The sequence below is a fragment of the Anas platyrhynchos genome, chromosome 3, assembly GCF_047663525.1.
Source record: "Anas platyrhynchos isolate ZD024472 breed Pekin duck chromosome 3, IASCAAS_PekinDuck_T2T, whole genome shotgun sequence".
Lineage (NCBI taxonomy): Eukaryota > Metazoa > Chordata > Aves > Anseriformes > Anatidae > Anas > Anas platyrhynchos.
Genome location: NC_092589.1, coordinates 25,784,253 through 25,801,712, shown reverse-complemented (window position 1 = coordinate 25,801,712; position 17,460 = coordinate 25,784,253). Strand labels below are relative to the sequence as shown.

At 38.5% G+C, this 17,460-nt stretch overlaps 1 protein-coding gene across 4 annotated transcripts in view; it reads right to left on the bottom strand.

The window, feature by feature from the left end:
• KCNH1 (potassium voltage-gated channel subfamily H member 1) overlaps positions 1-17,460 on the bottom strand; it is a 185,363-nt gene that overhangs the window by 133,371 nt on the left and 34,532 nt on the right. For all 4 annotated transcript variants that reach the window (XR_011808105.1, XM_027453007.3, XM_027453008.3 and 1 more), the window contains exon 6: positions 12,368-12,760. Coding sequence is in view for 3 of the 4 variants with exons in the window: in XM_027453007.3 (XP_027308808.3) it covers positions 12,368-12,760 (393 nt within the window). In the remaining variant the exon portion in view is untranslated. The remainder of the gene's footprint in view (positions 1-12,367; positions 12,761-17,460) is intronic.

Below are 17,460 nucleotides of genomic sequence, written 5' to 3'. Positions count from 1 at the left end.
CCAGATGATAGCCCAGTTGTGCAAGTGAACTGTCGCCGAGTATCCCGATGCTACTTTAGGCTGACTGAAAATACATATGGAAGTCCCTGATCATTACATTATACAAATCTAATGTTTGAGAGGAACGTAATAAGACACCTACTGAATTCATTCCAGCATCTGGATTCATTAACCTCTTACAGCTATTTCTGACTTTCCCATCAACTCTCTTTATGATCCAGGGCAGCGCGCGTGCTCTCATTTCTCAGATATAACACAGTTTGCAGTATTTATCTCACACATCAGCAAGATAAATAAAGGCAGCCAAAAAATGCTGGAAGTACCTGGTGATTTGTAATTTTTCAGTGTAAGTGTATTTCCTGTGACTTTACTTTCATGTAAGCATGCACTCACTATCAGTCTTATGACATTTCTGAGACAGACTACACAAAGATTAAGTATTTCAAATATCTCACTGTCTAATCCCCCCATTATTTTATTTTTGACAGCTTTGCTATCAATGTAGTATTTCTGTGCTGATACTAATACAGCCCCCATAAAACAGAATTAAGCCAGCATGCAGGATTTTACATTGTTAACTTTCAGACAGATTTGTACTCCCAAGCTCAAGTAGTTAAATAAAAACAAAAATTCAAAGCCATTTTGGAAACCAAAATATCTGAACAGCCTTTCATAAACCCTTTTTTTTTTTTCCTGCCCTCCCTCCCCCCCCCCCTTATCAAGATGGTTTTCATACATAGAAGTCTGATTAAAATTTAAGCAGACTGGTTTAATGAGTATTTCTGGAAACGTGTAATTGCATGCTTCTGGTCACCAGCTTTTACTGGAAGTTTGTTTATTCCTGCATAAATACAACTGCTTCGGTATCTCAGGCTGCTTCAATGCACTAGAAGAGATGTTTTATTAAATAATTACATAAAGCATATTGACTCATGTTCCCCAGGACTGCAGCAATGTATTTCCTCTTTATTTCATGAATTTGTCATGATTACATTGACTCATTTTCAGAGACAGATATAATTTGTTACCTGGGAACACATTATCAATTTCCCTCCAGGGGAGGGAACGTAGGTACTTCTGAAGACTCACTACGGAGAGGGAAAGAGGGGAAAAAGACTTAACAACAACAAATTATAAAGTGATAACCATATTTTAGAAACCAGACGTGCAAGTCCCTGAGTGATGAGCATGCAGTCTCTACAATCTAAATATCTCCATTCTGATACTATCGCACAGCCTTCCAGCCTTTTTCCTCAAGACAAAAACCTATTTCTCCCTCACCCCTTTACAAACTTTAACTGGAAAACTGTATTGTACTACATTTTAGGAAGTATCCAGTAATGACCTACCTTAAGCTTTAGTCTCAAAGCCAAACTTCTTAATCACAGTCTCAGGCAATGGCAAGAAAAAATTATAACCCAGCATTCTAAATACTAATTTTATTTTTTACCAAGAATAATGATGTAAAACTTGTTCGATAAATTAAAGTTTATTGCTGGATTTAAAAAAAGGGGGGGGGGGGGGCAAAAAAAAAAAAAAAAAAAAAAGTTGCTTGTCATTTAGAGTCCTACCAAAGAAAAACAGTGATTCAGGAAGGACTTGGAATTTTTGGAATTTGGTTAATTCTTAATTGAATTAGTTTGAAAATGAGGATTAGAAATACTAGAAAAAAAAATCACAGAAAGGGAGCTGAAACTAGAAAAAAATATGAATACAATGTTTGAAATTAGATGAAAAAGTTCAAAGCAAGCTACTTTGCTTTCAGAGCTTCAGAACAGATTATTTGGAGATCGCTGTACTCTTATCCTAATTTCCCTTGTGAAATATGCAAAAAGGAATTTTGCAAAACATTTCAAAAGTGATAGAACTCTATCACTTGGGAGAAAGGCATTCATACCAAATTCTGATCAGAGGTAGAGAGAATTAAGTTTTTTGTACAAAAAGAACTTGCATATTTACAGAAAATAAATGCATGATTTGGTTGCATTCAAAGGATGCATTTAATATTTAAATCAGTCACAGTATTTCATGTGACTGCATTGCCAATAAGATTCTAAAAGTTCAGCAAAAGCAAAAAAAAAGAAATCATGATTTTAATCTCAGCATTAAGGGTATTTTCTATTTGATTTCCTCAGGGAAGAAAGGTTTTGTCTATTCCAAATGGATCAATATCAAGATGAAGAAATGCCCAGGGAGGTAATTATTTATACAATTCTCTTAAAAATTCCTAAGTGGCAGAATTTTAAATGGGTATAAACAATGGAAACATAATAGCCTATTTCACAGATTATATAGCAGAAAAAAAAAAAAATCTGATCCTTTCCCAAGACTTTTAAACAGTATTTTTTGTCACTAAATTTAGCAAGTAATATTGTAATACTCCCAGGAATAGATCCGTTAGATTCAAAATTGGCATTTCTAGATTGCCCCTTTCCAAAAGAGAACTGTGCTTTTAGATTACTGTCCATTTTAATGCTCCTATCAGTGCAGATTATTTTTATGCTTTTATCATACAGATGGCTCCACGATGTCACACAAAAGAAGAGCCTGAACTCAATTTACTCCCTTTGATGCACATCCCATCCTCCTAGCTCTGCTGCTGCTACAGCCTTTGAGTTGCAGACTAAGAGATGCTCAGAGCTACTTCTGCCCAAAGGAAACCTTGGTTCATAAAGAGCTAGAAATTGTACCACGAGTCCCAGACTGCTCAAAGAGGCACCCTCAGATGCTCTGCTGTAAAGGTCACCAGGAGGCACTTCTGTGTGTCAGCCTAAGAAAGGACAAGATTAAATACCATCCCACAAAGTCCTACCTGGGCCAGATTTTCACATACACGGTTCCAGCTGTTCATACTCTACCCAACAGATCTCTCCTCATGCGGGTATGTAAAAGCTACAAAATCTGTTCCGTGGCCAAGGCAGAAAAGCAGCACATTTTTAATATATTTTTTTTATAGTGGAAACTAGAGTGCAGCACTAATGGAAATATGGCATCAAATGCTGAATTTCGCATAAGTTTATATGTCAAATTGTTTGAAATAACCAAATGAAACTAAATACTCTGCTGATGATACCCACATATAGTTGCGTGCTGGATTTGACTGAGATAGAGTTCATTTTCTTCAGTATGGTGCTACATTTTGGATTTGTGACAAAAACAGTGTTGATACCAGATAAAAGTTTTAGTAATTGCTGAATAACACTTGCACAGTATCAAGCTCTTTTCTACTTCTCCCACTGCCCCACCAGCAAGGAGGCTGGGGGTGCAAAAGAAGCTGGGAGGGGACAAAGCCAGGACAGCTGATCAAAGGGATATACCATACCACATGGTGCTGTGCTCAGCAAGAAAACTGGAAAGGAATTTTCCAAGGTGGCTGTTGCTCAGGGTCATGCTAGGCATTGGTCAGCTTATAGCAAGCATCCGCTTTTTCTATTTTTTTTATTTTTTTAATGATTGAATGGTCTTTAACTCAACCCATGAGTTTCTAACTTTTGCCCTTTTCATTCTCTTTCCCCACCCCACTGGAGGGAGCATGAGCAAGTGACTGAGCAGAACTTAGCTGCGTGCTGGGGTTAAACCACAACAAGTTGCTGACATTTATTCAGATATTTAATATGCTGGTAGTTTTATTTCATTGCTGGTGATGGCTGATGCATGAAAATTGAAGAATCTGTAGCAAGTCCCCTCCAAACCAAAGGGCAAGCTCAAAGCACTGACAGCCAGAAGAAATAACTCTGTGTTCTCTGACTGAGCAAACCTGTCAAAAGTGCTTAAAATAATAAATACAACCACTCCCTCCCCTTTCCTCGTATGCAGTCTTTGCAGAATAGAGCTACACTTCAAAACCAACAGAAAAACAGATCAGTTTTCCTTAGTACTGGAGGAAAGCAGAACCCACATTTTACATTAAAAGAGAATGCTTCAGAAGTTTATCCATGAAATACCGCCAGAACTAAATTTCCATGCATAACTTGTTGTAAATTTGACTTACTCACTAGATACTGTGCATATTTACACATAGATTTCTTTCTGCATCTCCCTGTTTTCTGCAAGACCTGATCTGTTGTCAGTGCACCCCATGCCTTGCACTGATATCCCAGATGTAATTCTCTCTCAAAGCACAGGATCTAGGATATCAATGTTTCATTTTTAGCTTTGCATCAGACAACAGAAGATTTATACCATTACTTCCACATCCATGGAAAGAGTTGCAGAGATGAGACACTGTGATGAATTACTTTGTGAGGGTTTGTGAAAACATAAGGGCTGCAGCAGAGTAATTATTTGTTTCTTGTGTTATTACAGTGCCTATGAACAGCAACAGTGGACACTACAGTGCTAGATGCTGTACAAATAAAAAGAAGTTACTGCTGCTCGTTTGCTAAGCAAAATGAAATTCAATCCAAAATTTACTGAATAACAGAATTGCACCTAAAAAGAAAAAAAAAAAAAGTGTTTAAAGAACAGCAATTAAAATGATCTACAGACAAAAAAAAAATAGGACAAAGGACAAAGGACGAGAGTTGTTCATAGAATGAACAACTTTTGGGAAAAAATTGCAACTTTCATCATCACCTACACCTTCTAGAGTTGTAGTAAAGCTAGGACTTCAGTAGGATTCACTCTGCATGACAGTACAATAGTATTCACTTTTTAGGCCATTGTTTACTTTCCACATGTACAGAAATAAAATGGGCTTCATGCAACCATTAAGATTTTTTTCTAGGCTCAAAGGAAGTATAATTTATTTCTTACCTACTATCTATTTTTAAAAAGCAAAATATTTAGTATTGACACAAATCTGCTCTAGGTTTTCCAGCACTTTCTTCTCACTTACAACAGCTGAAGCTCTGATTTTACCTCAATTAAAGGGAGATGAAGGAGACTAAAAGCTAACCACTAAAGGAATGAAACAGAACAAAAAAATAAATTATTTATCCAGAAAAGGAGACAATGAACCAAATTTATCACTAGCATATGTGAGACACGAGACACAGAAAGCAACATTTTGCTATCTGGTCGTTATTAGGACTTCTCATTTTTGTTATTTCCCTCTTCTGATTTTCTTAATCTGGTTCTGAAAACATGACCTTTCCTACAGATTGCCATATTTAACAGCCAACAGATGAGATAACATTACGCACACAGGTCAAAATCAATACCTAAACTCTCTGGTTACTGCTGTGGTTCTCAGTACTGATGAAGGCAGATCTCTAAACTCACAATGCTTATTTTAGTCAGACATTTCCCAGCTTGGTTAGATTCCAGGGAGAAACAACAATAATTCATGCATACGAGCACAGGGTGTGGGAAGAGATGAAAGGGTTGATTTTTCATTTATAAATCTACGTCCATCCTTGCCTCACCAGAAAACAGCAGACCCAGGAAGCAAGCACTTTTTAAAAGCACTGACACTAAGAGGAAGAACATGGATAAAGATAACATGTAAGTAATCTAAAGCTTCAAAGTGCTATTCTCCATCCCACTTTCCACACTACCAAATCAAAACTTTACCCCTAACACCTATCTGCTTCCCCCAATGCTTGTGCTTCAAAGAACCAGCCTGTTCCAGAAGCTTTTTACTTACCTCAAATATGCAAAACACCCAAATAAGATTTAGTGTTACTGGCATCTAGTACCACTCCATCTTAAATTCTAATCCAGTCCCTAATATGAAATAGACTACACAGCAACCATTTAGCTACTCAGATAAATACCCTTTGCCAGCTCATCTGACTTTCTGCCTCAGATCAATACAAGCATGCTGAACTGGGAAAAAAAGGTAACTGATCCCTGTCTCTGAAACGTGCTTCCCTTTATGTGTAGCCTTAGTATCACTCGAACAGCAGCTTTTTGAAATAATTCAGAATCTAAGAAATTCAATTAGCTCTCCTTCTTGGACAAAGGCTATCACCATAGATTATCACTGAAAATGTAATTCAGTGTTTTAATTCTTTTAGCTTTATATAGATTGAACAGCTTATGTAGACTACTATTCTGTCTTTAACAGCATGATAAATCATGTCGTGCTTTTCAAAGCTAGGAAGTAGCCTTGAAACGTAATCACACCCTTTCTTATCCATGACATAGAAAAAGACTACTCTGAATGTTAGTAGTGCAGAAGAGCTAACCTGCATCTTAACAGCCACAAGCAGAACCTGTGCAGAGGAGGTGTATGTGCCTACACATATAAAACCAACACAGTTTGGAAAACAGGGTTTAGAAGAAACAGGCAGACTACCCACCACGACAGTAACATAAAAGAGGCACTTCATTACTAGCATGGAGGTTGGCTTTTTAGGAGTTTATCCCTTCCCACTTCTGTCAGCACATCCAAGAACCACACTTTACCAACATTTCTGCAATGCCTGGCTCCTACTCTGATATATAGCAGCTTTGTTATAGACATTACAAAGAAAATAGGTTATGACTGCTTTAGCTCTAATTAGCCACATAAAAAATACTAATTCATTACCAGATTTATCAACAGACTTGCATCCAAAACAGTTACAGTATTGCCTAATAAGACAGGCCCAAATAGGAGAGATGAACTATGAAGTTTCAAAGACTCCAAATTATATAGCTTTTTGTAGTTTAGACGACTTTAAATTTTTTTTTTCAGTGTGTAAAATTCAACCAAAATTCTTTATGGACCTCTGATTATTCAATAGAGCTATAAATATCGTGATAATTTATTACCTTGCCCTTTATTGCAAAAAAATGGTAAAACAAATCAAGGCAATTTGCATGCTTTTCAGTATAGCTACTTCAGCAATTCCTAGATAGCCAATTTGTATTAGCATGAGAGATTATTTCACTAATAAGGTTTTAAATTAATCTATTGCAAAAGTACTGCCTCACATTTGCCAAAAATCTGACAAGCAACACTTTCATTTTTTCCTCTCTTACAACTCACTGTTTACTTTCAAGCTGCATCATGCTCACTTAGCACTAAATAGCTTAATTTTCTTTGATGACTTCTGTATTGTGTTTTTCCTGTGACTTTTTTATCATCATAAATTTTGTTGTTTGAAAGCTCTATGTCATCTTTGCCTAAATGCTAGCTTCTCTTTTTTTTCTATGCACTTAAGTGAACAGTAGATCACTTTTATTGAATACATCTTTCCTGATGATCTTTCACTATGCATTTATTTCTTCTCTACCTCGTGTAATAAGAATCACAGAATGATTTGGGCTGGAAGGGACCTTAAAGACTATTTAATTCCACCCCCACCCTGCCACGGGCAGGGACACCTCCCACTAGACCAGGCTGCCCAAAGCCCCATCCAGCCTGGCCTTGAGCACCTCCAGGGATGGGGCATCCACAGCTTCTCTGGGCAGCCTGTGCCAGGGCCTCACCACCCTCTGAGGGAAGAATTTCTTCCTAAAATCTAATCTAAATCTCCCCTCTTTCAGTTTAAAGCCATTCCCCCTTGTCCTATCACTCCTCCCCAGCTTTCCTGCAGGCCCCCTTTAGGTACTGGAAGGCTGCTGTAAGATCTCCCCAGAGCCTTCTCTTCTCCAGGCTGAACAACCCCAACTCCCTCAGGCTGTCTTCATCAGAGAGGTGCTCCAGCCTCTCGGTCATCTTCACAGCCCTCCTCTGGACCTGCTCCAACAGGTTCATGTCCATCTTGTGCTGAAGAGCCCAGAGCTGAATGCAGGACTCCAGATGGCATCTCACAACAGGGAGAATCACCTCCCTTAACCCGCTGGCTGCACTGCTTTTGATGCAGCCCAGGACACAGTTGGCTTTCTAAGCTACAAATGTATAATACCTTCTCGTGTTCAGCTTCCCATCAATCAATGCCCCCAGGTCTTTCTCCTCAGGGCTGCTCTCAATCCATTCTCTGCCCAGTCTGTATTTATGCTTGGGATTGCTCTGACCCAGGTGCAGGACCTTGCACTTGGCCTTGCTGAAACTCATGAGGTTCAACACTGCCCCACCTCCCAGGCCTGTCCAGGTCCCTCTGGATGGCATCCCTTCCCTCCAGTGTGTCAAACGCACCACACAGCTCAGTGTCATCAGCATACTTGCTGAGGGTGCACTCAGTCGCACTGTCCATGTCACCGACACAGGTGTTAAACAGTGCCGGTCCCATTTCATAAGAATAATATATGGTTCTCACTTTGGTATCAGCCAACAGTTGATCAGTGTTTGATTCAAATACATATAGGGAGTTGGTAGTAAAAACTGCTGTTTCAGAGATTTATATTGTATTGACATGACTGGATTCCACTCCTACCATGAAATTTCACAACGGTGTCACATGTAACGTCAAATTTTTTCCAATATAAATTATATCTTATGGTATTACGGCTGAAAACCACAGTATAAAATTGCTCAAGCTGACACTGCAAAAAAGACTTCAAATTGCCTTTGGAATTTGAAGACTTAGATTGCATTGTTCTTGGCAAAAATTGTGGAATTTTGTTTAAGCCTGTCTTTTATTAAATCAACTGACTGATGTCTGAACACAAAAAGATAACATTATCCCCCAAAGTAGGTGGTATTTCCTTACATGAGGAATAATACTAATTACTGTAAAGGATCACTGACAAATGTTATTGTCATTATTCGAATTCAAAAGATATTAATACCAAGTTTTAAGAGCTGTGTAAATTTTAGACCAATGTATTCTTTTCTTACTCAAACTCTATTACAGCATGTTGTATTGTTTTAACAGGAGAAAGATTAAGCCTAGCATTACGTTGACTCATCAATCAATGGAATATATTCTTGAAGTTCTATGCAGGTCATGAAAGTAATTTCTATTTAACTGTAGAATCAGCTCATCATATAGAAAAACAAACAAACAAAAAACAAACAGGAGAAACATTTATAACTTTTCTTTCATTTGGGTAGCAATGGAAATTTCTCTGCAGCTACATGTTTCTTCATTTGTTGGATTCTGCTCACGTTTGAATATGAGATGCTGCACTCTCCTTCAGTATAGCACTTGAGATAAAAATTTCAGATATTCTCATATTGAGACTCTCAATTCCACAGCCTTGAACAAAGACATTACTGTTTTTTCTTTCTTCTTCCGCCTGTGGAATGTGGTTATTCATACCTAAGTTCCTCTTGTATTAATTGTAGTTGTTAATAGTTGTGTTGATTAATAGTTAATGAATTCAAAGAATTTTTATGGAAAAAATATTCTGAACAGTACAAAGAAGAAACTGGAATTTCAATTATGTTTTAAAAATGTGAATGGAAAATATAGTAATGTTCCAAATTGTAATAAACCCAATAATTCTGAAATAGGCTTAAAATCATTCCTTTAAGTTTTATATGAGAATTGAGGTAAATTTGCAAAACAAAAAGTTGTTTCAAAATAGAGAAAAAATCAGACTTCTTTTTAAATAAGTATTTTCCTGTCAAAAATATTGATCAACTCTAGTTTCATATGTTATAATTAATCTTATATTATAGGAACACCTGAAAGAAGACAACAATGGCTTCACTACTCATCTATCAAGAGCTAAGTGTTGGAACAGTCCCAAAGTTACCCAAAGACCCAAAAGTCTCAACACCCTGTCTACACTGCTTTTTACTTCATCAGGTCCACATCTTGTGTCCACTGCAAATTAATTCAACGTCTCTTTCACAGTAATAATGTCACTCTTAGAAACAAACCGACTTGTCAAGTTAGTTCCTCCATGACGTCTTCAGTGTTTTTGGTGATGTTTCTTTTAACACAAAATAACAGGCAGAAAAAACAGTGAATTTTAACCTGCCCCAGTCTACCTTTACTATAGAGACTGCAACAAAGCCAGGATTATATTTCCTCATGTTTAAAATCACATATGGAAAACACCCACAAAGGAAAGTTGCAATTCATAGTCTTTATCTCATTTTACAGCTGCTGCTGACAGTAGGCATCATTTAATCCCTGAAAATTTTTTTGAGCGTGTTCACCAGAAAAAAACCTCACAGCAGCCACAGCCACCCACTGACTGCACTCTCATAGTGCCAAGGGAATTACCTTTAGCAAAGTCAGAGTAACACATGGATACCAACCCAGTCTGGCCACTTGTAACTTCAGCACCTCAGCCCTGCAGCTGACTTAATCCAACAGCGAAGTAATACGGCATGTAAAACAGGGTGAGAGACAAGTAAAATTTAAACCAGCAAGAACAAGAGAAAGGGAGTTGGCCCAGAAGGGAATATTGTACGTGGCAGAGACTGGATAAGATAAGGCCTTTCTGCTCTCAAGACTCCTTGAACGTGGCTTTTTTTTTCTTCTTTTAATAAGAGGTTATCTTTTTCTCTACAGGCAGTTCACAAAACAGCGATCAGCATGCACTGTCCCAAATCCCCACCTGATGTGCACTACATTATTCTGCTGACGTTGCTGGCAAAGCCCCTCAGGGCCTGTAAACCAGTCTACGAGCCCTTAACAGAAGAGCAGCAATTTACACCAGTGGAAACTCTGTTCTAATGGCCCTGCAATGATTTACACCAGTTAAACGTCAGAACCCACTAGGGAAAACAGAGATGAACAGTCTTGAAAGGATAGCATCAAGATTTTTTTTTCCTTGGGCATGATGGCTAGAATAACTAAAACTAACACTTTTATACTGATTAAGGAGACTGTTGAAGACCCACAGGAAAAGTGAAGCACCAATCAGCTCCGCATTGTTACAATGCAACACGGAGACTAAGAACCTGGAGAAATTCAAACCCCCATAACAAGAATTTCAGAGCAGGGAGTCTGCTCAGCTCAGGGGCTTGTGTGGCCTCTGGTACAGCCATTTTCCCTAGGGATGTTCTGTAGGTCACATCACCAGTCTCCAGTTGTGAAATGTCCCTCCAGCAAAATCATTAGCAGGTTGCTACTATTTGCAAAGAGTGAGAAAAGCTCTCCAACTCCCCCCTCCCCCTTTTTTTTTAATCTTTCAGTCTAAATGTCAGAAACTGATGTATGGCCACTCTCTCCATTGCTTTATCAGTGCCACGGTAAAGTAACATGTGAAAGCCCTGAATCTGCAGCCTGAATGCATTTCATGACAAACAAATACTTAAGGACAGGTCTCACAAGGCTTTTTGCATGCTCTCATTTGTCTTACTTCAGCCTGTAGCTTTATATAAAATGAAAATCTCTCTAGAGAGATAAATATCAAATAACATCGTGTTTGTTCCCCTATATCCAATAGTTTTCCTACTTATCCTCAAGTCATAGAGAAAAATATTTTAAATTAGATAAACAAACCATGTAGTGTATTTTTATAAAAGCAAAGTCTTTATGTTTTTACTGAGATATTTTCCTGGGTATAATTTTCTTTCAACAGCTAGGTCATCCTTTATAACATTGGCATATTTCAAAGACACTCATAAAAAATAAATATTACAGGCTAAATATTAAATACTAAGCTCTGATGAAATATGCGTGTATGTTACAGGTTTAGCGTCACATAGGAATATAGACACCTAACAAGTTGATGATACAGATTTTATAAGACATAGTTAAAAAGTAGACTGCTGTAGTCATCAAGATTCTGTTAACAGTTCATTAACTCTCTGAACTAGTTGGGCATAGTACTTTCATGTAACATTTAATTTAGGAAAATTTTCTTGGCAGCTTGATACAGAAGGAAAATAAGCAGTTAAATGATAGTATTGTGGTTTAAGCGTTTGAATGTTAGTTCTTTTGCTGGCTTGTGACTTGTTCTCAAATAAACATGCAAGAATTAAGAAGGAGCCTAGATTTCCATTTTTCTCCCTGCTTTTCCCTCTAATTATGTAATTATCAAACAAGCATCAAATGCTTTATCTTCCTCTAAAACAACTGCTCCCAAACAACAAAGCAGAGATCACCAGGCACCCTGGCAGTACTTTCTGTTGATCTAAGATGTAGTCAGTCACTGCCTGCTATATCAGTTTAGAAGTAGCTGAGAAAAGTGCATTCTACTTCCCAATTGTTCATGTGAAGAATTGCCATTAGTGAACATACCCTGCTTGGTCATCAGTGAAAGGAAGAGAATCCTACCCTAAGAAATTATCTTTACACACCAGTTCAAGCTGTTTATGGTAAGTCTCATGAAGCAGTTTTCCTTGGTGCTGTACACAGGTTCTGCCACCTGCCTCTGCCTGTCCTCCTGAACTCTCAGGATGCAGAAGGAAGGACAATAAATATGGATTTCTGACACCAAAAACCTCAGCTTCTTCCATTGCAGTTAAAGATGGACCCTTCTGGCTATGACTCATCAGCAAAACTTTTATGTGTGCTGAGGGCAGCTACTAGAGACACAGGTACACTAATCCAACATGTTTAACTAAAAGCATCCATTTCTTTCTTCTCCCCTCCCCAGTCCCGAATGTTAAGTTATAATTAGGGGGTGGAAGTGGAACAAGTATACTGACCTCATCAACATTCTCAAATGCGTTGATGACATCATACGGCAAGCATGAGAGCAGATCAATCACAAACCAGGTCTTCAAGTAATTCATGCGAATCAGCTTGGGATCAGAGATCACCTCTCCTGCTGGTCCCACAAAGGTGGTGTGGAAATTAAGCACAATGTCTACCAAAAAAATGACATCTACAATGCTGTCCACTACTAGCCAGGCCACATTGTTCTGTTTGGTTTTAAAGGAGACATTGTAAGGGACCAAAATAGCGGTGTAGAAGGTTAAAATCAAGATGATCCAGTCCCAGGTAGTCTTGAAAACACAATAATGCAAAATTATATGTGGTGGAGTCTTTGGTGCTTCTTGTTTGTACTGTGGGAGGATTTCAGAGCCCAGCTGCAGTACCTGTAGTGACAAGGATTTCAAGAGAAAAAGGAAACATTAATTTTTTAATGTTAATTTTTACATTTCAGAATCTTGAGCTCAGTTGATAAAAAAGACGTACTCATTAGCCTCTTTGAAAATTAGCAAATGGTCAGGATAAGTATTCTGTTACACAAATCAGCAACCTATTTCTTCTAATGTCATTAATTATTTTTGGACTATGCCTAATGTGCTGAGCGTCCAAGACATACAGAGAAGAGACAGCTCCTTCCGCAGTCTAAATAGACGAGACAGATAAATGATGGGAAGGAAGGCGATTGCAAACAGGAATCAATGGCAAAACCAGGAAGAAGACCACAACATCTGACGTCCAGTCCAGCACATGGACATTGCTTCTCAATGCTGGTCATTTAACTCTTCCCTATACTGTATCTATACTGTATCTGCAAACAAGCCCTGCACTACAACCCATCACAAATGCACAGGCCGTTGTTCCTCTTCTCCGAGCTGTGCAGGACTATAGTTCATGGATGACTATCACTAGCCTCAATAAACTGAAATTTCTACTGGATGAGTTACAGGTGAAAATAGAAAGGAAGATGGAGAATGGCTCAAATGAGATTTGTTTCCTCATGTCAAACTCACAGAACCTGGGAGAAATATTTAGAAGCATTTCACATTTATTTACATTGTAGTTCAGAGCAAGAGGAAGCAGATGTGGAAATTAAGCAGCCACTTTCTCTGGGAAAAGATCAGAGAGCATACCTATAATAGGAGGATGTCTTCTTTTCATGTTCGTATCTCAGCATCTTTAACATCAATTATTTTGACACAGATTTTTACCTGCGGGCTTTTCTGGGTACTTTTTGTGTGTGTGTGTGTGTGTGTGTGAACTGGTAGGCTTTTTTCCAACAGACTAAGCCAAAAGGGACAAAAAAGAAAACAATCAGCTACAAGAGTCCTATTTGGACAAAACAGCCTCAGATCAGGCTCCCTGCTGCTTTGAACCTCACATAATCAGTTACTCTTGTGCACAACAGGGGTCAGACACTGTCAGATCACAGTCCCTTGCACATGCGTAAATGACTATGAGAGCTGCAAGGCACAAAACAAGCCTGCTGACTTTACGTCCATTGTGTTCTCCAGAAGAGAAATAGCATGGCCTGCTCAGATAGAACTGCAGATTAGCTTAAGGGCATCAACACTTAAAAAATAAAAACAAACAAACAAAAACCCTTAAGTTTGCTTTGCTAAATTTCTAGAATCACAGCAAATAGGGGAATGAAACACTTCCCCCTAAGTAGAACCCCTGCAGACAATACTAGGACTCGGACATGGCCACTGCAGCATTAAGTGGTCTGCCAGTCCCAAACCTGATTCACTCAGGTTCTCCATTCTAGAAACAAATGTTGGCTTGTGGTGTGAGGAGCTGAAAGCAAGCACCAGACTGAAGCAGTCTCTTTCCTGCAGGAGGCACTGGCCAGCCAACACAGTCCCCAGAAGTTGCTGGTAGTGACTGCAAGAGGCATGTGTTGTGTACCGTGCTGGTATGAGTACTCAGGGCACGTGTTCCCTTCAGGGCTTGTTTGCAGTCCCAGCTACAGATGTTAGAATGCCTTTTCTAGCCCAATATCAGTATTTCAAATACCTCCTGCCCTCCCTTTTGAACACTGCAGCTATACCTGGATCAGCTGGAAAGCTCTGAGCTTCTGTGCACAAACAGCAGCTCTAACGTAAGACCCCAATCCTGCAATCCACTGAGACATATTCACTCACTGAAATAACTGATCAGCAAAACCAAATACTTTCAATCATGTAGTAACATTTTATCACCCCTTAAATATAGGATGAAACATGATTTCTTCTTTTGCCATCAGATGACTCCTAGAGCTGATTTTTTTGGTCTCACTGATACTTATGTGAAAAAGTCAAACATTTTGATAAGGATTCCAATCGGTACAGGAAGCTCAACCACAAAACACTGAAAAAAAATCACATTGTAAATCCTTGTCTTCAGATTGTTTGTTACACACACACATTTAAATTCTTAACTAACAATTGTATAATGCATCCCATTTTGGCCACCTCCAGCCTCTTTCCACTCCAAGAACTTGTGGAGATTTTACGTCCTCCATACTAAAGCTACTGTAAAATGTACTAATGGATTCCCATATATCTGAATAATAGAACCAATGGCAAGAACAATCTCTCTTTGGCAATAAAGAAGGAGCTTAATTATGGAGTCAGTTATTTTGCTGTAAATCACAAAGAATGCCAGTAAAGCCAGTGGAACTGCATGGATGTAAAACTGAACTGCGTGCAGAGAGAAACAAACTTCTCATTTCAAATCATTAGGAAAATAAACGAATTTGCTGCTCAGTGTTTTAAAATGTCATCACCAAGTAGAAAGCACTCTCCACTAGCTTGTTGGAGATCCAAAAGGCTACAGCACAGGAAAGTAAAAGTATCAATGTCTCCTTACATTTTTATTTAGAATGTAAATGTACTCCAAACTATCTGAATGGCTAGATTTATTAATAAATCTTTTGAGCTTTCACTCTACCAGCATCTATTTAAAATGAATTGGGGGCAATGGCTTTTCCCTGTCTCCAATGGAAGGACGTGCACCAGCAATGTGCATATGGATCTCAAAGGGAAGAGCAAGGGGAGGGCAGGAATCAAGGAATGACACAGACGTGACAATCAGCTGCAAGGTGGAGAAATTCGCCTGCAGAAAGCCCAGGGTGTCTTCAGCCTTTTGTTCCGGTGGTTGGGGTGACGAATTCTAGCCCTGGCTCCCTTTCACTACATCACTAATGCACACATGAAACCACTCCAACATCTTGCTGGAATTGCCAAACAGATGAATTATCATTTTACTGCCTGAGATGGAAGAAGGGTGCTGGCCCCAGCACACTACCTCTGCCTTCAAAGGCAACTTGCTTAACAGATTAGCAAAGGTCTTGCATCCTCCAGAACTGCCAGCCAAGATCTTTCAAAGTCGCCAAATTATTCTTTTAATTGAAGGAAGGGGAAAAATCCCCTCTAATGAAACTTAATTGCCTCAGAGAACAAGTGTGTGTTTTTAGCATTAAATACTACAAGAGAGCTCAGTGCTACACAAAATAATGGAAGAAGCTCCACGGAGCCTAGGGCTAAAACTCTACATCATAGTTCTTAGGTTGCTGCACTCAAGTTGGGAGAGCACTTTTCCCCACGTGTCACACCAAGGGCCACACACAGGCTACTTATTCACCATCCTTTCAGACACACACACCACCACTGGGTCACCTGGAGACTATAAGCTATAAACTCCACTCTCCCACTCTCTCTGCACTATACAGCAAAGCTGGGTAGATGCAAAGAGAAGTACTCTGTGATTCTGTACCTGCTGCCCTACTCCAAACCACTTTCGCTGTACTCCAGCCTCTAGGGAGAATAGTGCCAACCCAAAACAGTATTTGCTGAAGCAGTCGTGTGTGGTTCACCACCCACATAAACCAACTAGATTCAAACTGCTTGTAAAGATACTTCCTAAAGAGGTAACAACAAGAGAAATATGAAAGTAATTATGAAGAAAATGTAAGCAACTATACAAACCAACATGCTGAGCCTCCACCCATGTGCAATAAGCAAATATTTCATTAATATCATTTGCTAAATAACTGAAACAGCCCTGGTTTAGGAGCATTTTTCTCCATTGCACAGTAAAAAAAAAATAAATACTTGTTTCAGAAAGTTATTAATGGAAGTATTCCAATTACTTATGATTCATCAGCGACTACAGTCACATTATCTGCATTTATTATTTGCGGTAATGATGCATGATGTTTTAATCGTTCTTTAAAGCCAAAGAATATTACTTCAAAAGCAGAAATAACAAATTTCAACAGTGGTTTCACAAGTCTGTGTTCTTTCTTTCTTTATTAACATAAAACACATTTATCCTAGATTTGTTAAAAAACAGTGAATATACCACCAGTCAGGACTTACAAAAGTGCATCAACAAGTGGTTACAATGATTTATTTTTAAGACTGCATGACTGGGGAAAAAACAATCATTCATTTTCAGCTTAACCTCCCCCTTTCTGCATTTGCAACTGCATGTTTGCTCTGTCTAATTCTCCCTTGCTTTTGTTCTTACAGGCACCCACACAAATTGCTCCCAAGCCAAGAGCTAGATGCTAAGTCTCTACTTGAAGTAGATACTAATGGCAGTTATAAGTCCCTGGTAAACAGGGTTTACAAAAAAAAAAAAAAAAAAAAAAAAGGGCAGAAAATTCTTGATTAGGCAATGCTGCTAAGCACCACTATAATTTTTCTGCTTTTATTCCTCATAACTACTACATTTTTAAAATTATGGCACAATCTTGTTTACCCAGAGCTTCCTGGTAAGTGTACAGAATATATCAGCTAATACCATGGATGCAGAGGTCACACACACTCTACAATGACCAAGAAACATTGGTTCCTACAATTAGTTCCTTAGTAATAAAGTCACCAAAACATATTAACTACTTTGTATTCTCATTGCAAAATGGACTCTCAGAGATACCTAACACCCCTGCAGTAATTGCATAATAAATTTAAGCAGTTTTTTACATGATTGCTAATAGGCAAGTCATGCTAGACAAATCTACACACCCTGCCAAAAAACAGTGACTGAAGCTTAACAGTCACTGCTTGTATTATCCATGGCCTGTGGATAAAACAAAGCTGTT